This window comes from Anolis carolinensis, chromosome 6 (genome assembly GCF_035594765.1).
Source record: "Anolis carolinensis isolate JA03-04 chromosome 6, rAnoCar3.1.pri, whole genome shotgun sequence".
NCBI classification, from domain to species: Eukaryota; Metazoa; Chordata; class Lepidosauria; order Squamata; family Dactyloidae; genus Anolis; species Anolis carolinensis.
The window spans coordinates 6,047,004-6,070,295 of NC_085846.1; the positions used below are offsets into that span (position 1 = coordinate 6,047,004).

The 23,292-nt window shown below is 48.0% G+C and overlaps 1 protein-coding gene across 1 annotated transcript in view; it reads left to right on the forward strand.

Moving 5' to 3' along the window:
- Positions 1 to 23,292, forward strand: part of dnah2 (dynein axonemal heavy chain 2) — a 125,946-nt gene that overhangs the window by 74,698 nt on the left and 27,956 nt on the right. The window contains exons 37-58 of the mRNA XM_062984167.1: positions 739 to 928; positions 1,174 to 1,354; positions 1,493 to 1,620; positions 1,706 to 1,858; positions 2,638 to 2,763; positions 3,362 to 3,580; positions 4,063 to 4,180; positions 6,993 to 7,129; positions 7,217 to 7,354; positions 7,797 to 7,955; positions 8,587 to 8,739; positions 9,637 to 9,728; positions 11,626 to 11,824; positions 11,996 to 12,220; positions 13,062 to 13,166; positions 15,410 to 15,598; positions 18,091 to 18,176; positions 18,710 to 18,840; positions 20,085 to 20,228; positions 20,708 to 20,875; positions 20,951 to 21,111; positions 22,221 to 22,360. Of these exons, the coding sequence (XP_062840237.1) occupies positions 739 to 928; positions 1,174 to 1,354; positions 1,493 to 1,620; positions 1,706 to 1,858; positions 2,638 to 2,763; positions 3,362 to 3,580; positions 4,063 to 4,180; positions 6,993 to 7,129; positions 7,217 to 7,354; positions 7,797 to 7,955; positions 8,587 to 8,739; positions 9,637 to 9,728; positions 11,626 to 11,824; positions 11,996 to 12,220; positions 13,062 to 13,166; positions 15,410 to 15,598; positions 18,091 to 18,176; positions 18,710 to 18,840; positions 20,085 to 20,228; positions 20,708 to 20,875; positions 20,951 to 21,111; positions 22,221 to 22,360 (3,342 nt within the window). The remainder of the gene's footprint in view (positions 1 to 738; positions 929 to 1,173; positions 1,355 to 1,492; positions 1,621 to 1,705; positions 1,859 to 2,637; positions 2,764 to 3,361; positions 3,581 to 4,062; positions 4,181 to 6,992; positions 7,130 to 7,216; positions 7,355 to 7,796; positions 7,956 to 8,586; positions 8,740 to 9,636; positions 9,729 to 11,625; positions 11,825 to 11,995; positions 12,221 to 13,061; positions 13,167 to 15,409; positions 15,599 to 18,090; positions 18,177 to 18,709; positions 18,841 to 20,084; positions 20,229 to 20,707; positions 20,876 to 20,950; positions 21,112 to 22,220; positions 22,361 to 23,292) is intronic.

Sequence of the window (23,292 nt, forward strand, 5' to 3'; positions counted from 1 at the left end):
AAACATGGGGCTCAAGTGACATCTTTTTTCAGCCATCATATTTCTAGTATTGCAGAGAGCAAGCAATTGGAAATCTTTTATCCCTGAAAGTAGGAAGTCTGATTTTTTTACTTATACTATCACCTAAAGTATAGCCTACTATGGAGATGTAGCCCTGCTCCTTCTGTATTCAGTTCATTTGCATTGTACTTGAAAACACAATGTTTTCAGTCTCCTAAAGGGAAAAAGAGGTTATTTGTAAAAACTGGAATTATAGATTTAACACTGTATTAAAGGCATTGGGCATGCAATGTCTATACTGTAGCAATAGTGCAGTTTGACATCACTTTAACCCTAAAAATCTGCTGAGTTTGCATTTTCTTAGTCACTTTGCCTTTTCCCATTCTTTGGATACTTAAACTATTATTCTACATGCTCAACTGATTTTTTACGTTATTACAATCCTAAAGATTTGGGCAGCAAAGGAAAATACCATTGGGGAAGGCAAAATTCTTAGTAGGAAAAACAGAACCCTCATTTTGCTCCCTCCCATAGCTATACTTCTGAGGGCACACTGAAATAGCAATGAGGACCTATCATTTGTGAAGGTAGTCAAAGAAAACAGAGTAGCAAGTGGATCAGGAGGGAGTGCAGGAGTGACCACCGAGGACAGAAAATCCAGCAGCAATATGTCCAAGGTCCTGCTCTGGAGAAGAGCCAACAGGAGGCCAAGTGATGCTCAGGCTGCTTCCTTCCTAGGTGCTACATGACGCTGACCACAGCCCTCCACCTCCATCGGGGAGGGTCCCCCAAAGGCCCTGCAGGCACTGGCAAGACGGAGACCGTGAAAGACCTGGGCAAAGCGCTGGGCATGTATGTGATTGTGGTGAATTGCTCTGAAGGCCTGGACTATAAGTCGATGGGGCGCATGTACTCTGGCCTTGCACAGGTAAGAAGGATCTAGACCAGGCATGGGCAAACCTTGGCCTTACAAATGTTTTGGACTTCTTCTTGGAGTCCAAAATACCTGGAGGGCCGAGGTTTGCCCATGCCTGATCTAGAGTGTGAGGAATATGGGTATGGGTCAGTTGCTGGATCCAGGAGGCTGTGTTCTGGATGCAGTCCTCTAGTTGGGCTTTTCCCTATTACCCTGGCTTTCCTCGGCTCACATCCATCGCTTTCCTCATCTCACAGACGGGAGCCTGGGGCTGCTTCGACGAGTTCAATCGCATTAACATTGAGGTGCTGTCTGTCGTGGCCCAACAGATCCTTTCCATCCTCTCAGCTTTAGCCGCCAATATGACCCGCTTCACCTTTGAAGGCCACGAGATAAACCTGGTGTGGTCTTGTGGCATCTTCATCACCATGAACCCAGGTGAGTTCTAAGGTGGGCTCAGGCAAGGCAGAGACTGAGTTGAGCTGAGCTGAGCTGAATTGAACAGCAGGGGTGGATGGACACCTTTGTCCCTGTTTCTCAGCCTGCACTCATGCCTTTCTCTGTGCCACGTGGCAGGTTATGCTGGGCGCACAGAGCTGCCTGACAACCTGAAGTCCATGTTCCGCCCCATCTCCATGGTGGTGCCCGACTCCACCCTCATTGCTGAAATCATCCTTTTTGGAGAAGGCTTCAATAACTGCAAGGTACTGCATGTTTGGTGGACTCTCTGTATTGTGGCAAAAGACCTGCCAGAGCGGTACTCCTGGAACTCTTTTCTTCTTTTCCCAGATCCTGGCCAAGAAAGTCTACACCTTGTATTCACTAGCTGTGCAGCAGCTCTCCAGGCAGGACCACTATGACTTTGGCCTCCGGGCACTGACCTCTCTGCTCCGCTACGCTGGGAAGAAGCGTCGGGTTCGGCCCGACCTTGCTGATGAGGAGGTACATGGCCCTTGGCCTTCCTGGCCATGCTCCTGCACCAGGCCACACCTGTGCATCCTGACTCCACCTCAAGCACCAAGATTTGGGAACTACTGTTATACTGGATGCTTTGGGGCCTCAGGCACCACCAAGTTTGTGGGTCACTTGGGTATATTTTGATAGAAAAAATCTCCTTTAAAAGCATAGCCAATTTTTAATTTATCTGACCAGGGAGGGAGGGATGTGGAGGCTTGAGGATCTCCAGAAGGTCTGTGGTCCAGATGGCCACAAAATAAGGGCTTGAGGCCACACTTTCACCATCCCATTGGGCCAGTACAGAGAGTCCTTGGCTTATGGTTTGCAAGAGCTCTGTTGTGTTAATGCTGAACAAATGCTTTGTGCCTGTAATATTTATTTGCATTTTTTATTTATTAATGGGCTTGCTCATTACCTCCCACTGCAAGGGCTCCTGAGGTGATGAACAAAAGTAGAGAAAAACATTCTTTAAAAATGAACACGCTTCTTCTAAAACCAGTTCTTTTAAACAAAACAAAAAAAACAAAAATGAGTGATGTATAGTGGTGATGATGAGGAGAATGACTGTCTGCACCAGTTACAGGGGAGGGGGTTTCTCTATGCGTGAGCCTTTGAGGGCAGAAGCTCCCCCCATCCCCATGGAATCCTCTTGGAGGTCAATGTTGATTTTGTAATGGAAGTCCTATCCCAGCCCCCTTTGCTCTTCCTCTTCTTCTGGGGACTTTTTAACCAGCTCTTCTCTTCTAAATCTGGTTCCTTCTTAGGTTCTCCTCATGGCCATGAAGGACATGAACATTGCCAAGCTGACCTCTGGTGACGTGCCCCTCTTCAACGCTATCACCCAGGACCTCTTTCCAGGCATTGAGTGCCCAGTCATTGACTATGGAAAGGTCAGCCAGCTGGTCTCTTAGGCTTCTGTCCTGCCCAATTTTGCCCAGGGCTTGGCCTCTCCTTCCTAGGAAATAATAGAATCATAGAGTTGGAAGAGACCTCATGGGCCATCCAACCCAACCCCATTCTGCCAAGAAGCAGGAAAATTGCATTCAAAGCCCCCTGACAGATGGCCACTCAGCCTCTGTTGAAAAGCCTCCAAAGAAGGAACCTCCACCACACTCCGGGACAGAAAGAGAGTTCCACTGCTGAACAGCTCTCACCGTGAGGAAGTTCTTCCTAATGTTCTCCTTTCCTTAGTTTGAAGCTGTTGTTCCACTTCCTAGTCTCCAGGAACGCAGAAAACAAGCTTGCTGCCTCCTCCCTATGATTTGGGGCAACAACCCCACCAATAGTGGAGACACTGTCCTTTGGGGAAAGTCCTCTTCTCTTGTAGTCACTTTCTGGCATCCACCGCCCAATAGAAATGGCGAGGGCTTCTCGGCAGTGGGTTGGACTGGATGGCCCATGAGGTCTCTTTCAACTCTATGACTCTATGTGCAAACAGACTGCTGTGTGATTTCAGGAGTACTTTTCCTGTTCTCCCTTTTCTCACAGATTAAGGAAATGCTTGAGTCGGAGTTGAAGGAAATGGGGCTCCAGGTGATCCCCTTCACCATCACCAAAGTGATCCAGCTGTTTGAGACCAAGAACTCCCGCCACTCCTCCATGATAGTGGGCAACACGGGCAGTGGCAAGACGGTCACCTGGCGGGCCCTGCAGAATACTCTCTGCAGCCTGCACAAGAGCGGAGACCCCACTGCCAACCTGGTCCGGGTCAGTAAGTTGTTACACTGGCTTCCTTCGGCCTAGCTTGAAAGGTGGGTAGGGCAGAGCAGAGCAAAGCAAAGGGCCAAATTGTGTTCTGCCTTCCTCCCTTGGCTCTGCCCACCAGGTTGCCTTCACATGGTCCCAACCCAGGCTTGTTCCCTGCCTTTGCTTAAGGCTGTGGTTTCCCCCTCTTCCTTCATCTCTCTTTGCTGTGCCCAGGAGTCTCTGCTGCTTGGCTTCTGTCTTGCATTTTTTCATTGGGATGGGAGTCATGTTGACTATTGTTGATTGCCCTTGGCAACAGAGAGGAGAGGCCAATTCCTAATAGGAACGCTGGCTTTCTTCTACCCAGGTGGCAACCACACAGAGCTAAAGAGCAGGTGTGTGGCCAAGTCTTTGCTTCTTGCATCCTTCTGACTCTGACTTGCTCTCTTCCCTCGTCCCCCATTTCCTTCCTCTCTTTCCTTGCTGGGTGTGCCTGCTTCTAGGACTTCGCCTTGAACCCAAAGGCAGTTTCCCTGGGTGAGCTGTACGGAGAGTACAACCTCAGCACCAACGAGTGGACAGACGGCATTCTGTCCAGTGTGATGCGAACGGCTTGTGCAGGTACTCCAGCTTCAAACTGCACCATGTTGAGCTGAATCTCTAAGAAAGAAGGAAGTGATAGGGTAGAGTTATGGAAGGACGGTTCTACTATTTCTTTGCAGCATGAGAAACTGCCAGTGGAACTATCCAGCTCAGACTTACTTATACAAATCTATTATTGACTGTATCTGTCTATGGGTTGACTCACTATACAGTAATTGATTGAGTGCATCCATTCTGGATGGAAATAACCACCAGGATGCCGGGCACAGAGTGTCAGCAACAGTAGCAGTGAATGCTGTCAGCAGCATTGAACGGGATCAGTTTCCTTTCCAGGATGCAGTTCAGCCAGGCTGGCCTACAGGCCAGCTTGCTTGCAAGGCCTGTCCGTCTTTGGCTGATTGGAGGTGAGGGTTTACAGTCAGAGGAAAGAAAGGGCCAAAGGATTAACAGCTATATCCACAGAAAACAAAGGAACAGTGTGAGTCCAGAACTTGGAAATGTTAATTTATTTTATCACAACTCTCAGAATTCCCAATCCAGTAGGTGTCCATTTTGGTTGTGACCCCCACCCACACAAAAGGAACTTTTTTCCAGTTCTGGGTGAGAACAAGTGTCAGTCTGGCCAGGCATTGTGTTTCAAATCCCAACCAGTTTGGAAAAGCTCACAGGTAGGCCAGAGCATGACAGCCATTGAAATATCCAAATGTTTGACAGGGTAAAAAAAATCATGGGTGACAGGACTATTACTGTATCTTAGCTTGTGACCATCAGCAAATCTTTGGACAGATGATTCCATAGGAAGTGCAGCTGCTCTTTCCCAGGTCTCATGGCCAGAAGAGGACAGAGGACAGGATGAGGGCCCAAGCCCGCTCTCCCCCTCCTAATTTGCTTGCCTGTTGACCTCAAGGCAGTGTCCCAGTTGAAGCAGAGGATGCAAGGTGGGCAGATGGTAACATTTGGCTGAATCTCACTTCCTCCTGAGAGAGTGAGCGAGACTAAACGCACAGGCAAGAGGATAGTGTGCCAGTTAACTTGCATCCATTGTGCTGGCCTTGAGTGCAACAGATAAGCAAAGATCTCATCGGGGGCTTCACCACGAAGAAGTTCTAGCTCAGCTGGGTTGAGGCCTTTGCCTTCTGATGTCTAGCCCTCTCCTGCTTGCTAGCACCTCCCTGCCTCCTTGCTGCCCTTCCTTCTGCCTGGTTGCCTCTGAGAGACCCTTTCCTCAAACTGAACAAGGAGGGCATGCAAACCACCGTGCAACTGGCCATCACCGGCTGGCAGCGATGATCTTGATGGTGTCGGCTGTTTTGTGGGGAGTTACCCTCAAAGACTTGGGATGCTGAACCGGAGTGTGTAGGGATGCTTGCCAGCCCTGGTTGCCAAGCCCTGGCCCAGCTGCCCGCTGCTCTTCGGGCCTGCCTCGTGCAGTTTGGCTGATAGCCTCTCTCCAAGGGGGCAAAGGTGATTATCTCAGCATATTGGCAGGTGACCTCCTGCAGGCGCTTGCTTATTAACTGCCAGCAGGTGATGGGATGGCTCTTTCTAGGAAAGGCGGGCGGGGGAGGCTCTCCTCCGACCCCAATCTCTATGATAATTAAAAGAGGGAGTGTGATGGCATGCATGTTGATTTATGGTGGACAGGGGGAACAGGCAGTGGAGAGACCAAGGTTTTTCCTCTTGGTCTCCAACGCAGTCACACTTTTTAGCCCCCCTTGTATCTGATTGCAGGGAGCAGACCGAAAGAAAGCAACCCCTGCTTCCCCTTGTGGAAGACAATCTTGACCATACATTGATTTCTGGGTCAGGAGAAAGGAAGAAGGAACTGGCCACCAGCAGAGTGGTGGGAACTGGCTCCGGAAAAGACCTCCTTCAGGATTGTAGCATGACCTGTTCTATTACAGTCATTGGGCCTGAGGATCTTAGGCTCCGCCTTGCTTGGCCAGCCTTCTGCCTGCTGCCTTCTTTCCTTTCTCCTGACCTCGCAACCCTCTGACCTCAACTCCTGTCCCCCTCTGACCTCCTCACAGGCCTTTCCCCTCAACCCCAAAGCGTTGAGTCTCAGTGAGTTGTTCGGGAGCTATGACCTAAACACCAGTGAATGGTGCGATGGCATCCTGGCTTCCATCATGCGGGAAGCCTGCACAGGTATTTACCCTCCGGAAGGCCCGTCTCGGCCCATGCCAGGTGCCAGCCTCGGCTGCCAATCATCCCTCCTTTCCTGAGCGAGCTGGCACCTCTGCTTGTCTGAGCCAATCAACCTCTTCAAAAACAAGCCCTTGGAAGAAATTCACTGCCTCTCTTCTGAAATTGTCTCTTGTCTGTCAGAATGAGAAAGGCTCTGGGTGGGTGCCTTGAAGGTGGCTGCCGTGATTGCAGCATTTGGTGATCTTGTATGTGTCAACAATTGGTTATGCATGCCTTCCTCCTTCTTCCTCTGGCTCCTATCTGTGGCACTGATTGTGGCTTTCAGGGTGGGCTTTTGAAAAGTCATATTTCTAGTTCTCATTAAAGTAGGAGTGTGTAAGGGGACCCAATGAGTCTATAGGTTTTTCCATACATTTTGATTGGACTTGACGTAGCTGAGTCCGCTTGCCTCCTGTGAATTCTGACTGGCATCAATTGTCCAAAGCTCATCCACACCAGCATCACTTGCAGCCATGTTAGCTGAAGGCTAGTAGCCCCAGAAATAACATTTTCAAGTTCTGGGCTTTTCAATTCAAGGAGGGCAGACCCATCATGCCTCGGGAGAGCAGCTGGCTTCTGAATTTGGGTTGCGCTCGCTTGTCTTAGCCCCAAACTGGGCTTGTCCTTCTCCCTTTTTGCCCAGATGAGAAACCTGATGAGAAGTGGATCGTTTTTGATGGCCCTGTTGACACGTTGTGGATTGAGAGTATGAACTCGGTCATGGACGATAACAAAGTGCTGACCCTGATCAATGGCGAGAGGATCGCCATGCCTGAGCAGGTAAGCCAGCGTGCGAATCCTTTCTGGGGCTCTCATTCCACAAGGTAGACTGCTCAAGTCACTTTTCCCTTCCTTATCCTGCTTCAGGTGTCCCTGTTGTTTGAGGTGGAAAATCTTGCAGTCGCCTCGCCTGCCACCGTCTCCCGGTGTGGGATGGTGTACACGGATTACAGTGACTTGGGGTGGAAGCCATATGTCCTTTCCTGGATTGAGAAGCGCCCAAAGGTACTTGACGGGAGGAGCAGAAATCTATGTTTGGGGCAGTTTAGGGCTTGTTCCAAGGTGCCCCTAACACAGCCAGCTGCTTCCATCAGTAGATCCTTCCCACATCCCCGCACTTTCCAATCATACGTCATAGCTCCCATCCTGGGACTGCTCTCCTGTATGCAACTGTCCCAGAACAAATGTATTGCTTTGGATACAAAGTCCCAATGTTGCAGAAAGAAAAAGGACCTGGCTGTGAGTGAGTGAGTGAGTGAGTGGAAATGTGGTGGGAGGGACAACACACCTTCAAAGGCAAACTTCAGGAGGGAAAGGACCTTGGAGGACAGTGAGTCACAATGAGGAGAAGGGTGGGCTAGAAATTAAATAAAAGAGATGGCATTCGATTACATGGCTCTGCTGAGAGGCTGCAAGGAAGCTTTCATCTGCATCTGTCTCTTCTCAGACAGAAACAGAAACCCTGCACCGCATGTTTGACAAATTCACCAACAAGATCCTGACCTTCAAGAAGGACAACTGCCAGGAGCTGGTCACCATCTCTGAATACAGCGGGATCGTGGCTCTCTGCAAACTCTTCTCGTCTTTGGGTTCTTTAGATGAAGGGGTAAGGAACCAACTGGCCTTGGCCAGCTGTCCTCTAAGCCCATGGATTCCTCAGAAAGGTCTGGGAAAGTCCAATGTTGTGATCCTTCTAGTCAAGGGTCAGCGAGAGAAATCTAGAACTTTTGGGTTTCATTGTCTTGTATTTTGAAGCCCAGTGTTGTCCTGCCCATAGCTTTTGAGGACAGAAAATTCCATCTAGGCTGCCCCGCATTTTCAAATCTAAATATTAACAGCTGACTTTCTATCAGCTGTCTGGTAAGCACACCTTTTCTTACTCTGGGTATGCTTTGAACCATAGATCTCCAGCAGCACCTCTGTAAATTGTGGCTAAGTTGACCCATATTTTCAAGTCTTTCAAACCCATTAGAACGTTGTCCCAGAGATATCTGTTTGGAGGACAATAAGCATTCCCTGCCCACTCTGGATATACTCCTATGGCCCAAAGAAGTGGCCTTCAGACTAGCTAGATACTATGATCATCAGCTCTCACGCTGTCTTACTGTGATCCATGATATAGGCTAAAACACCCGACAAGTCCCTGCTTTCCCAGTGTATGTCTGATCCCCTCAAGGCTCTGAATACAACAACCAGCAGGTTTCCTATGCTTAATTTCCACATTCTTCCCTTCCCAGCTGAATCCAGCAGACAGTGAGAACTACACCACAGTGGTGGAGATGTATTTCATCTTCAGCATGATATGGTCCCTTTGTGCCGCAGTGGATGAGGAGGGGCGGAAGAAGATCGACATTTTCCTGCGAGAGATAGAAGGCTCCTTCCCAAACAAGGTCAACTGGATTTGGTTGCTACTCGGGGAAAAGAGCAGTGCAGGGGCAGCGGGTATAATTATGCCTCTATGCCTCCTCATTTACTGTTTGTAGCCACCATTAGCTGGAAAGGATTGAGGAAATGTCAAAAAATGTGCAGTGACCAGAACACACATCCCTGTTGTAGGCAAGCAACCAGGTGTGGTTGAAAAGGGCCTAAAACTGGCATGGCAAACTTCAGCCCTCCAGGTGTTTTGGACTTCAACTCCCACAATTCCTAACAGCCGGTAGGCTGTTAGGAATTGTGAGAGTTGAAGTCCAAAACACCTGGAGGGCCTAAGTTTGCCCATGTCTGTCTGAAATGGCTCTGAAGATGTTTTTATATTTAGCAAATATGACTACACCTGAAAGAAAACTATTTTCTAGAGATCTGTATCAACATATATTCACAGTTTTCTTTTGCTGCAGATATAACTGTAGTACCTTCGTCTTTAGGCACATGCTGTCTGCGTTTTGTACCAGATCACATTTTGTCTTGACTGTTTGGACTTGTGACTGATTGAGAAGCGAGATATTTCACAGCTTAGCAGTAATTTGCTATTCCATTCCTGTAAATACTATGGTTTGTCAGTACTTGTCTCCTCAGAAGAATAGCTAGAACTTCGTAACCTATATTTAACCTATCCAGTATGACTGATTGAAGTGCAACAGCCCAACAATTATGGAGATAGATATGGATATAAATATAGATATGGTGTGGAAAAGTTTCTGAAGAAAAAAAAATTCAAAATACATTTTTGCAAGGAAGATCCACCATCGTTTATTCTGCCAGGGGCACAGTCTAGTATTGCGATCCTTGTGTCAGAAGGAACTGCAAAAAGTTTGTGCACCTGACAGTCTCCCTTCCTTCCTTTCCAGGACACCGTCTATGAATATTATGTTGACCCCAAGCGGAAGCAGTGGTCTTCCTTTGAAGATAAGCTCCCCAAGATGTGGCGATACCCACCCAAGTGAGTCAACCCTCCCTTTCATAAGTTTCCCCAGAAGCAGAACACTGTGGCTTATCCCTCTGGTCTCTACCAATTCTGGCCAATGAAGAAGGGGCTGACAGTGAGTGAGGCTGAATCCACATGTATTTATTTATTTGTTTATTACAAGCATTTATATCCCTCCTTTCTCACCCCCGAGGAGGGAATCAGGGCGGCCTTACAATTAGCATCATTAGATGCTGCGCAAACCAATAGAAAACATATATATAAAAACAATTACAGTTAAAATAGATAGCATTAGTTAAAACATCCATTAAAATATATATTCAAGGACGAATTCCAAATTGTGATCCAGGTCTGTCCATTATTCATCCTAATTTCATTTTACAGTTAGTGCTGCTTGGATTGCTCAAAGGCCTGGTCCCATAGCCAAGTTTTGAGATGTTTATGAAAGGATAGGAGCGAGGGAGCCTACCTGATCTCATTAGGGAGGGTGTTCCACGGATGGGGGGCCACCTCTGAGAAGGCCCTGTCTCTCGTCCCCACCAGTCGCACTTGCGAAGGTGGTGGGATCAAGAGCAGGGCCTCCCCCAAAGATCTTAAACTATGAGGTGGGTCATAGTGGGAGATACGTTTGAACAAGTAAGCTGGGCCAGAACTGTTTAGAGCTTTATAGGCCAAAGCCAGCACCTTGAATTGTGCTCGGTAGCAAATTGGCAGCAAGTGGAGTTGACGCAACAGGGGAGTGGTATGCTCCCTGTATGTTGCTCCAGTTAGCAACCTGTCTGCCGCCCATTGGACTAACTAGAGCTTTTGAACAGTCTTCAAAGGCAGCCCCACAAGGCAATCCTCTGTTTGCATGAACCGTAATTCCACCACAGTAAAAATGTTAAGTTTGTTATATGATTTCCAGTATCCCTTGGCCAACACAGGTGGTGGCCAGCACATTGTATTTTAGGGAGGAGATACCGTTCCAAGCTGGTTCTCTCCAGCAAATGCAGGACTGAGAGAACAAGTCCATTTTACTTAATAACCCATCTAGAATATTTGCTGCCATAAAAATCTGGAGATAGGTACTGGTTTGGATGGCATGGAGTGAGAAAAGAAGAAGGAGGCCTATTGGGGGCTATTCATGGCTGGAAGAGTCAGAGCTGGAGACCTTTCGCTTTTCATGACGGCATTTTATTGGCCACTTTTGGATATAGGACTACATGAATGTGTGGCTTGATTCAGGAAGGCTCTGCCTACATTCGTATGTTAAAGAAACCAAAAGGGAGTTGTCAAGGAGGACTTTTTCCCTGTATGTGCATGTGTGTTTGTGGAGATGGGGATTCACTCCTCTGACTGACCTTTCTGCCCCATGCCTTGGTTTCTTATGGCCATGACAGTGTGCTGGCAAGAGAAAGGCATTCTCTCTGATCACCTCTTGTCTGTAGTTACACACACAACACACACCTTGGCTTGTCTGTTGCCTGTGCCCGATTCCTCCCTGGCAGGCCACCGAATTGCACGGCTGGTTTTGTGCTCTGAGCCAGTGGCTTGGATCCATTTCCCACCCCTAATCCGATCAGTGGCCTGAAATTACCGGAACGTGGTCCCAAGGCTGCCACGGGCGGCTGGCCACCCGCATCAAGCGCCGGGTGGAGGGAGAAGCCTTCATTAACGGTGGCTTTCTTCCAAGCTGTCAGGCTCCAGCGGGGATGACAGCTGCACGAATTGTGTCTCGTGTCGGATGTCTTCATGCATTTAGACCAATGTCCTTTGCAAAGCTGTGACAGCCACGTCCAAAAGGACCATAATGGCACTTGGGGCTAACACCATGTCCCCTCCCTGTGGGGGGTGGGGAAAGGGAGGGAGGCCCTGGGGTCTGGAAGAGAGAGTGGCCATCTGAACGGGGGCCTTCCCTTTCTCTCCCCAGCGCCCCCTTCTACAAGATTATTGTCCCAACCGTGGACACCATGCGTTACAACTACCTCGTCAACGCCCTCATTTCCAACCAGAATCCAGTGTTGGTGGTTGGCCCGGTGGGCACCGGTAAGACCTCCATTGCACAAGGTGTTCTCCAGTCCCTTGACAGCACCAAGTGGGCCGTGCTGGTTATCAACATGTCTGCACAGGTAATGGGAGAGGTGCTTCATGCCTTGGGCTTTCTTGGAGCATGCAGGAGGGGTGCATGCATATGATCTCATCTGCATCATTTCCACAAAGAAACAGTTCAATGGAAGGGAAGATTGAAGGGCTTGCAAGGAGTAGTCTGTACTCACTGGGCCTCCTTTCACCTCACACAGACAACTTCAAACAATGTCCAGAGCATCATTGAAAGCCGTGTAGAGAAGCGGACCAAGGGGGTCTATGTTCCCATGGGCGGGAAGAGCATGATCACCTTCATGGATGACCTCAACATGCCGGCCAAGGACCAGTTTGGCTCCCAGCCTCCCCTGGAGCTGATCCGTCTTTGGCTGGACTATGGCTTCTGGTACGACCGGACCAAGCAGACTGCCAAATACGTCAAGGTGAGGCATGTTGGTTTCACCAAAGCTTGCCAATCCTTCCTCCTAAGGAGTTTGGGAAATCCCAACCACCAGGCAACAGCTCCATCCCCAGTCCCAGGCCCCCCTTGCCTTTCCCTGCTTTGTGGTGAGCCTTCTCTCAATTATCAGGGACCAGGGAGTTGTTTCCATGTATGAAGAAACTTTCTTCCTTTAGAAACGGTGTGCGTGGAAGTGGGCTCAGCATTGGGGCCTAGATGTGTGGGGAAGAGGGGCTGCATCCTTTCTCCCATTGGGCTATGAGTGGCTTTGGCCACAAGGACTGTGGTCAGGAACTCTGTGGTGCTGCCACTGCTGCTCTCCTTCCTGTGGCTGTTGCTGAAAAGAAAACGTCTAGACACACATTAAATGCAATCACGCTGTTAACGCATCGTCTACTTAGCCCCCTCCTCCCTTGTTTGAAAACTCAGCAACCTGTGAGCGGAGAAGAACATTTGTGCCTGGAATAATTGTCCTCGGTGCCGCTTTCTGAGAAGCTGTGTATCTGAATTTCAAGAGTGGATGGGGAGCACGGGGTGGGGGGGCGGTGGGCGTGAGAAGCATCCTCCTGTCTCCCGGCTGGAGCGCCGGCACGTGCCTCCGCAGCTATTACAGACTCCACTTCCAGGCAGGGCCCCCATTTGTATGCTGCCTGCCTCCCGGCTGCCCCCTCCGCAGGTCCCTCTGGGCCGCTTAGTGTCGCACTACTAAAAACACTTTTATGGAAAGGCAGAAAAGCGGTGATGTGGTGGTGGTACGGGGTGGAGTGAGAAATGCCTTTATTTTCTTTTGGGTTTGATCTGTGCCTGTTTGTGATCCCCCTCAGGACATGTTCCTGATGGCTGCCATGGGGCCTCCCGGAGGAGGGCGCACGGTGATCTCCAGCCGACTTCAGAGCCGCTTCAACCTCATCAACATGACCTTCCCCACCGTAAGGGCTGCTTAGGCATGCCGGGCTGGCCCTGCCGGGAGGGCTCCGGGACCAGAGGTTAATCAGGCAATCACAGCCGGGGGCACCGCGGCCCTTCCCTCTCCCTCTCCTGGGGGGCCAGGGGATGCTGGGAGGCCACACGAGGGGCCCAAGGGGCTTGTCCAGCTGGCCTTCCCATTTCCAGAGCCCCCTGTGATCAAGGGGAAGCCTGGCAGCTCTGCTCTTGGCCTCCACAGAGCTGAGTCCCAAACAGCCTTTGCTGTTCTGCATAACGCTGAGTGACAACAAGTCTCGATATCCCAAATCAAAGCAGGGAGGCCAGGAAGCAGCATGTCATTGGGGGAGAGGGCAGAGGAAACGCTGTTGGCAACGTAACACTGGGCCAAGGCATTTTGGTGCCTCAGGCATGGAATCCAAAGTTGCGCCTCCTCCTGCTCAGCTCTCGGGGAGTCATATCCATCGAGAAGTTCTCCCCCATGCCAAGCCTTTTGAAATGCTCAGGACATCTCTCCTCTACCTCGCACTTGCTTGTGAGGGGCCAGGTTGCAGTGCCAGCCCCCCCCCACACACACACACACACACATACACTAAATTCATGGCCTGAGGCATCTGCCTCATTGCACCTCAGATGTTTGAGATGCTTGAGATCAGACCTGACTGGCAACTGTACAAACCAATTTCCCTCCATCACAGTTTGAACATCCTTATAATGGTACTCAGCAGGTGGGCCTCGGTGATCCTGATGGGGACTGCCTGTTTGTTTGTTTGTTTAATGTCTCACCTTTTCCATACATGGCACCCAAGGCAGCTCACAGACTGAATTAAAAAAAACTAATACGTTTTTAAAATTAAGCAAAGAGTCATATTAAAACATCAAATTTTGAGTCAATATTGCATCATTTTAAAACATGACAGTAACATTCAAAGTACAACACACTTGCCCCACTGGAATACCTTGCTGGGTGCCTGTTCAGTTCTGTGGCAGAAGAGTTAGATGCTACTCCAAGTAGGATTGGGGTTAGGATTAGGGATATTACTTGGATGGGAGACCACTAATGAATAACAAATGCTGTAGGCAATATTTTTTAGGAAGAAACCATCAGAACTGCCTCTGAGTATTCCTTGATTAAGAAAACCCTATGAAATTCATGGTGTCACTGTAAGTCGACAGGCAGTGTCAAGACTCATACACATGTATTATATTGCTTTAGAGACTGCTGTTATTTTAATATTTGGTGTGAAAGTCATCTCAAGAGACTTATAAAACCTTTTAATTTTGGGTTTTTAATATCAGTTTTATTTGAAAATCCCCCAAATGCAGTGAATGCAATAAAGTTATCCTTCTTCTGGATTCCAGCAGCTTTATCACCCACAGCAGAGAGAATTCCTGGTCTCTCCCTGCATGACCTCGAGACACCTAGCCAGCCTATGTCTGGGATTATGAGTGGCAAGAGTGTTGTGGACTTTGTGTGGAAGAGTCCCTACTTCCTGCTGAGATGTGTTGGTTTTCAAAGGTTCCTGTTCCATAACGTAACTTCCTACAGCTGACAAATCCAGGATAGGCCCAATGGCAGGGCACATCAAGTAGGGAATGAGTGGCCATAACTTTGGTTAGCATTGGAAAACAAAAGAGTATTGCAATTAGAATGAGATGGCTTGAAATTTGGGATACATGCTCATCTTTGGTATGACAAAATAAAAGCAGATTTCAAGCTTTAACAATCACATCATGTGGAGATCACTATTGTGAGTGTGGAATAAGTATAAGAACAGATTTTATTCAGTGATGTCACTATGGTGTTCTCCCCATGAAGCTTTGTTTAGAAGAGAGATTTCTTTGGAAGGAAAATGATTGAGTTGCTGTGAGTTTTCTGGGCTGTATGGCCATGTTCCTGAAGCGTTCTCCCAACCTGGACTTTCCACAGATACATAAACCTCACTTGCCTAGTTTCCAACAGACCTCACAAGCTCTGAGGATGCTATAGATGCAGGTGAAACGTCAGGAGAGAATGCTTCTGAAACAGGGCCATATAGCCTGGAAAACTCACAGCAACCCAGTGGTTCTGGCCATGAAAGCCTTCGACAGCACATTGAAAATGATTGACTTACAAAGATTTAATATTCGATAATGATCACTACAGTGAGAAGTTATGGTAATGATAGAGGGTGTGTATCCCAATAGAGTAGTTTGCCCATAGACCTATCCCCTCCACCCCTGCTGTCCTTTCCCCCTCCCTGAACAGGATTCACAAATCCGGCGCATCTTTGGCACCATGATCAATCAGAAGCTGCAGAATTTCGATGAGGCGCTGAAGCCCATTGGTAACGTCATCACCGAGGCCACGATGGAGCTCTACAACAGCGTTGTCCAGAAGTTCCTGCCAACCCCGGCCAAGATCCACTATCTCTTCAACCTGCGGGACATTTCCAAGGTATGAGGCCTGTTTGGAGGCCAGGGCTTAGGACACTGTCCTCCAAGCCAGGAAGGGCCTGTGGGAGCCAGGACAGGTGCATGGCAGAGGCCACTGTGCGGGGCTCCCTTCTCAGGGATGGCACACTCACTGGGCGGTCTTTCCTCCTTCCCTCTGGGAGGCATCAGATGCGCCTTGTTTGATGCAGCTCAGGATACAAAGAAGGGGAGCAGCTCAGCCTCAAGTTCCAGGCTCATTCTGCCTCAGGCAAGGAAGCCAGGCCTTGTTCGTTCTCTGCAGCTGAGAGTTAGGGAAGCTTTTCTCTCTCCCCCCCCCCCCCCCCGCCTTCCCCTCGGTGCTGTGGCTTCCTCAAAACTAAAAACTACATTTCTTCTCTCTTTCCGCTTTTCATGCTTTCTGGAACTGTGTTGAGGTCCAGAGGACCGTGCCTGTGTCTGTGCATGTGTGACTGTTTCAACATTGTGGATGCTGTAACTCAAAAGAAGCCACTGCCTATGATGGCTGTGGCTAATAGGAGTTGTAGTTAAGCATATCTGGGAGGCACCAGGTGCATTTTTTTGTGGATGGCGACTCACTCTGTGAGCAGGTAAGAAGTTCGGATATGTATTTTTTATATAGGCGTGTACATGTAAATATTCAACTGTTGTATCCTTGCATGTATGAATGAATTGGTCTCATAGCAATTCTCCCTGCTGTGGGAGAAAATGAGTATTTCTGTGAGGTTCCCACTCGATATTCACACATCCTGAAGCATTTCAGGAAATTATTCTGCACATTTTTTTTGTGCAACAATGGTGTATTTTAATGTAAAAAAGTGGTCTTTGTTCACAAAACACAGTTTCATTTTTTTGCACACTACACTCTTGGTTTTTTGTATGTAGAAAGAAAAAACAACTCAGGAATCTTGCACACAAAATTATGGATCTCTAGAAGCAGTGGGGTTTTTTTTTAATAGAAAGAATGTTTTTCTTCAAAGCCACCTTTGTATTCAGGTCAAAACCTGTATCAAGCACAAACACTTGGTACTGGATCCTCAAGTACCAAGTGAAACCTGCATAACATTCTCCCTTCTGTGTTATTCTTGTTGAGTGTTTTCCTGATTGTCAGGAATCCCACTTTTCAGGTGAGGAATGAATAACAGCGCCTATCCTTTCCATTCTTATTATGTTCTGCCTGACCGGGCATGGGACCAGAGGAAGATTGGGCCCACTAAGTGCTGGCTGTGGCAGATATATTGTTAACATTAGCCATTAGGAAAAAAACAACACTTTGGTGGTCTTGCAAACATTCTTGCAAACAAGAAGCAATGCACTGAAGAATGTGTATGTCTATGTCACTTTGCAGTCAGAGAACTCCAATGCCTATGCTTTTTCAGCTGCTATCAGAGAAGGGTTAATGAAGAGGATTTTGGGGTGTTTTTCAAATTAATGCTCCTCCATGTGAGCCCAAGGGCTGGGAACATTAGGATTCCAGGCGAGCCCATCTCCTTCCCGCTAGTGCTGTTGCAGAGCTCACATCAAATGGGCCCAGCAACTTTGGAGAGAGTTTGAAGATATCAAAAGCCACTGAACGTTTGTCCCAACCCGAGCCCTGGAGCTGTCCTCGCGCACGTCAAATGCCAGGAGGTTACATGTGAGCGATGCTAGTTCTGGCGCCAGCCTCACCGTTCTCACACTGTGAAAAAGAGTATCAAGCCAGAAAATGGAAGGGGGAGGTAAAAGCAGACGGCAAGGGGTCCTTGTTCTTGGGCCATCAGCCATTCTGTTTGGGAGATTCTGGTAACTGTAGTCCAACACAGCCCTGCTGCTCCCAAACTGGCTTTGACAAACTGCCCAGGGCTGCTTTGGAAGGGCCTTTCTAACGTGGGAACTATGAAGGCAAAAAAGTTGCAAATTGAGTCCCAGCTGCCATTAAAAGTCTTCATAACCTTCCTTAAGCACACCAAGTAGATAGCTCTTCAGGTAGCCTTAGGTAGTGGAACAAAACATGAGTGATTATTATTAGAGTGCATTCAGCAGTTAGAGATCTTGATTTAAGGAGCAAACATTCCAATGACTTGGAGAAAGAAGTTAAGCCCCATTTTAAAATAGGAAAGTAATGCAGGGTGCTGATCTCACCTAGCTACATCTTGGAAGGTCGAGAGGGGAATCATGGGAAGAAGAAAGGGTGGAGAAACATCCCTAAGAGTTTCTGTTCACATCCCAGAGGGGTCAGGATAGACAACAGGCAGAGAAAGGGAGGTCACTCAAACTATCTAACCCTATTAGTGCTGCTCACTGTGAGGCATCCTTCAGTGCTAAATCTTGTTGTATTTCCAGCAATGATGGTCCTCCTCATGACAGATGGAAGAAGGGTAGGCAGGTACAATCATGCTCTTTGCCTTCAAAGCCTAAAGCAACCCAGCATCACCTGTCTTAGTGGATCCACGGGTACAATAGATCTGGTTGGCAACCTGTTGACCCCACACCGATTCTGTTTCTCCCTGTGCCCAGGTATTTCAAGGTATGCTGCGGGCCCACAAGGACTTCCATGATACCAAATCCAGCTTGACACGCCTATGGATTCATGAGTGTTTCAGGTACAGGCATTGTGAAGGTTTCTTTCTGCTGTTCCTGGTGCCTTGGAGCATCATTGAGGTATTGGAGTGAAGGGTGGTTGTATAGAGCCCTGTGGCCATCTCCTTGTCTGGGTAAAGAAAGATAACAAGATCCACCTCTCCTCGGCCTCCTTACATACTGTTCCTCATGGTAATTGTCCAGCCCTGGACACCATGAGTCCTTGGGAGAAGCTTGGAAAGGAGACTCCCAAAAGAAACTACAAGGGAGAATCTCAAGGCACTTGTGAGATCGGAAAAGGGAGAAACTGAAGCTCAGCTAGAGCAACCCATCTGTGGGTGAGCCTGGTCATGGTTTATGGATGTCCTATAGAGAAAGTCAGGCTGTGGATAGGTAGATCTTGCTTCTCATAAGAGCCCTTCCCTTTCTCTTGGGAATTTAAGAAATAAGCTTGCTTTCCATAGGGCTGGGCCCATACAGAGGCCACTGAAGGTGTGTGTATTCAAAAGTGGCCCTATAAGCCCAGAACACATGGATTCCTTCTCCTCTTCTTCAGGGTTTTCTCTGACCGCCTGGTGGACGCTTCAGACATGGATACCTTTGTGGTCCTCCTGAGCGAGAAGCTGGGCTCGTTCTTTGACCTGACCTTGCACAACCTCTGCCCCAACAAGCGCTCCCCCATCTTTGGTTTGTACCTGTTGTTCCTAACTAGGAAACTTGTGCACTTTTGATCCAGGGTGCCTTTGCTTATGATTAGGCGGAAAACAGAGTTTGAGAGCAACAGGACCTGCAGTGGGAGCCAATGTGGTGTAGTTCAAATCCATGTTCAACCAATGAAGCTGCTTGGGGGAAGGCAATGTCAAACCTCTGAATAAATAATAATAATAATAATAATAATAATAATAATAATAATAATAATAGTAATAACAACAACAACAACAACAACAACAACTTTATTTATACCCCGCCACCATCTCCCCACGGGTACTCGGGGCGTCTTGCTATGAGAATGTAACAACAACATAGCATACAATACACACAATCAACTAAAACAATGAGATTTAAAAACAATGCAATACAAGATAAAAACAACATAACAGTTACTTTAAAAACTGGAACATCAAATTGTTCTGCACAGCAGGGGGTGACTAATACATAATTCCACCAGGTCCAAGAATAGAATCAAAATGAGTAAAAAAGGAACAAGGGAACAATTTCACTTAAAGTGCTATAGCATGTAGAGTGAGGAGCAAGATAAAGTGCCATTAAGGTTGTAAACACAGAGTAGATACCAAGTCAGATGGGCTATTTATTCAAACGCACTCCGGAACATCCATGTCTTCGGTTGAGGGCGAAAAATGGGCAATGACGGAGCTAACCTGATCTCCCTGGGGAGAGAGTTCCAAAGCCGGGGGGCCACCACCGAGAAGGCTCTCTCCCTCATCCCTGCCAGCCGCACCTAAGACAGAGGCAGGAGTGAGAGAAGAGCCTCATCTGGCCAAGGAAAATTTAAAATTGCCATGCACTGAAGTCAACATAGCAGTAACAGCAGCACATATAATTTCTCACACTTATCTCTTACCACATTTTGTGCAAAATTGGCCGAAACCATCAAATTCCTCCCAAAACACCAAAATTTGCTGATTAGTTCTGAACTTCTACAGAAAATGTCTGGAAATATCGGCCTAATTATAAAATGGGTTTAGACAAAATATATGGAATGCCTCCTAGCTTGTTTGAGATTAAATTGACTGGAGGTCAAAAAATATGACTGTAACCATTTTAAGCATATCTCACCAGCTCCTGTTCAAGAAGATGGAGGCTGTAGGATGTTCTTGGCTCTTTGGGATTTCTGCCTCTGGTTCTGGAGCAATGGGTATAAAATGCTGGAAGTGAGGTTTCCAGAGACATGGATTGTTTGCTCTCTCCAGGGGACTTCATGCGCAATGTGTACGAAGACCTGTCAGACATGAATGTCCTGAAGCCAGAGATGGAGCGTGCGCTGGAAGAGTACAACCGAACGCCAGGGATGGTGCCCATGAGACTGGTGCTTTTCCGCGATGCCATTGAGCACAGTGAGTGTGTGGAGTTACAGTCCTGGGTGGTGCAGGATGGTTTCCACTTGGGTGGGAAACAGCTCGATCCAGAAACAAATCATAATATATTTGCCACAAGTATCTTTGCAAGTGTAGACCTCCTAGCACTTCCAGTCAAAATTATTTGACCTGTCCCTCCTTCACAGATTGCCCATTGCAAGACAAAAAGAAAAAAGAAAGAAGCAGTGAGAAAATGTGGAGGGGTTATGAAGAGAAGGCATCTATATGTCTTCTTAAACTAAGTGAATGAGGTGTAGGTTTGGAAGCTCTAGCTCCTTGGAGTAATCCTCAGCTAGTATGAACATTGGGCATGGTATCTGTGGGATTCTGAGTACTGTAGTTAAAAATAAGGATCTTTCTGAAGCTCTGGATATTGTTTACGAAGGCTTTTGTTACCTGAATTGGCTCTGCTGCCAAGTTGCCTCCATTGTGACTGCCTGGCCTATGCTTTCCCACAGTAACTCGCATTGTCCGGGTGATCAGTCAGCCCCGAGGGAACATGCTGCTGGTGGGCATCGGAGGCAGTGGGCGCCAGAGCCTGGCACGCCTGGCCTCCTCCATTTGCGAGTACTACACCTTCCAGATCGAGATCTCCCGGCAGTACCGGAAACAAGAGTTCCGGGAAGGTGAGGATGTGCTCCTCCCATGTGTTTTTGTGGCTGTGCCTTTGAGTGGCCCTCACTGACTCTTCCCTGCCACAGACATCAAGAAGCTCTACCGCCAGACAGGCATCGACCAGAAGCCCACCACCTTCCTCTTTGTGGACACCCAGATTGCAGATGAATGCTTCCTGGAGGACATCAACAATATCCTCAGCTCTGGGGAGGTGCCCAACCTCTATAAGCCAGATGAATTTGAGGAGGTGCGTGTACTTTGCTGTTTATGGAAAGATTGTGCTGATGGAAGCAGAAAGGCAGGGGTTCCTCTGTGTCCCCATGCCATCTCCTTCCTGGATTTTGTCTCCTCCTTTCAATTATTCTAAATGCTGTCCCTTTACCCTAGAAATTTGGAAAGATTTTTTTTTAATTTAAGCTTGGCTGGGGGAATTCTGGGAGTTGTGTTCAGAAAAATTAACTTTTCCCTTTCCAAGTTCTGCAAAGAGCCAGTTTTAACAAAACAGAAGTCCTGGATAAATACCTGTCTGTGGCTCTAAAAGCCAGGCCCAGATGCCTAGGAAGAGGTGCTCCTATTACTCCTGTGACTCTCCCTGGGACCCAAGTCCATCTGTGCTGGCCTTGGGAGTTGTGGTCCCAACTCCAGAGCCTTTTTTTCCACATCAGGGCCAAAATTTGGGAAACATAAAGAAATGGATAAGCAGCACACCCTGAGAATGTGCAGAGTCCTTGAAACTCTTTAGTGACAGTGGACATCTCCACTGCGTATCTAAGCTTAGGAAGTAAAGCTTCTAGGCAACTTTGAGCCTCCCCTCCCCTTTTCTCCCAGTATTTCTGTTTCCCTTAAGAAATGAGAGGCAGAAGCGGTCTTTTCTTGAGTCTGAGCCATGCCCAGTCTAACTCATTGTAGGCCTCATTTGTTGGCAGACCCTTCCCAAGTCCTCTGGCAGAAGCAGGACTTTGGCACCCTCCCTTCCTTCTAACTGGAAGAGCCAAGGTTTGAGGCTGGAACCTTGTGGATAATCTCCCAGCAAGCCTAAACTCTTCCTGGGAGCTATGTGCTGTTGAATTGCATCTGCAGCATTTTTGCCTCTATGTTGCCAATAGCTTTGGGAGCTGTAATTCAACGACATATGGAGGACCATAAAGTTTCTATACTTGGGTCATCTCTGAGTGCTAACTCTTCCCACTGCTTTGTCTGTGGCCCATGGAACACGCGTGGACCCCCCACGCAGAAGATGGAGCTGCCCCTTATTGCCTCTCGCCAGCCTTTGGTTCTGCCTCACCATTCTTTCTATAAGGAGCGTTCGAACCCAGTGTGGCCTCTTTGGCCCTGATGCTCCTTTTTTCTCTCCAGATCCAAAACTGTATCATTGATGCGGCTCGAGCGGAGGGCATCCAGGAGAGCCTCGACAGCCTCTTTGCCTACCTGATTGAACGGGTGCGGAACAACCTGCATGTGGTGCTGTGCCTGAGCCCCGTAGGGGACCCTTTCAGGTAAGAGGAGTGGCGGGAAGGGCGTCTGTCTAGACAGGGAAGGCAGTGGCTCCTGCTTGGAGCAACAGTGACCCCTGGCGGACAAGAGCAGAGAGGCGGTTGACACAATGGTACTGATCTGGTAGGAAAGGGAGAAAATGATCCACTGCAAAGTGGTTGGGCTAGCCAGTCACAATGGGCAAAACAAAACATAGGGACCTAATCACATTGGTTTATACTCCATGTATATCAATATAAATCCCGTATTTTTAAAAGGACTGGATGCATACTGTCCATATGTTGTTGTTTTTTTTTCGTGTCAGGAGCAACCAGAGTTGCTTCTGGAGTGAGAGAATTGGCCGTCTGCAAGGACGTTGCCCAGGGGACGCCCGGAGGTTTTGATGTTTTTTTACCATCCTTGTGGGAGGCTTCTCTCATGTCCCCGCATGGAGCTGGAGCTGATAGAAGGAGCTCATCCGCACTCTCCCTGGGTGGGATTCGAACCTGGCAGCCTTCAGGTCAGCAACCCAACCTTCAAGTCTGTCCAGATGTGATGCATACTGACCCCATTGCACACAATTCTTACGATTTGAAAATACTGCACTTTGACTCATCGCACCACAGAAGGCTGGCTCCTCCTAATCCATTTGAACTTCTCCCTGCGTCGCATTTTATTTTATTTTATTTTGTTTTCTAATATTGTGTAGTGACATAGCCTGGAAGTCTCAAACTACCATTCTTGTAAAATTCTAGCTGATGGAATGCATACCGATTTTATGATTGTATGTAAAAACAACTCCTCAGAACCATATTACTTTAAAAAAAAACATGATTGGAATCCTGTGTGCAGTTACTCCATTTCTGCAACGTTTTATAGATTGATTCCAACAGATTATTGACAGATTATGGGACAAACGACATGTGATAGGACCCATTTGGAATCGCGTTCAAAG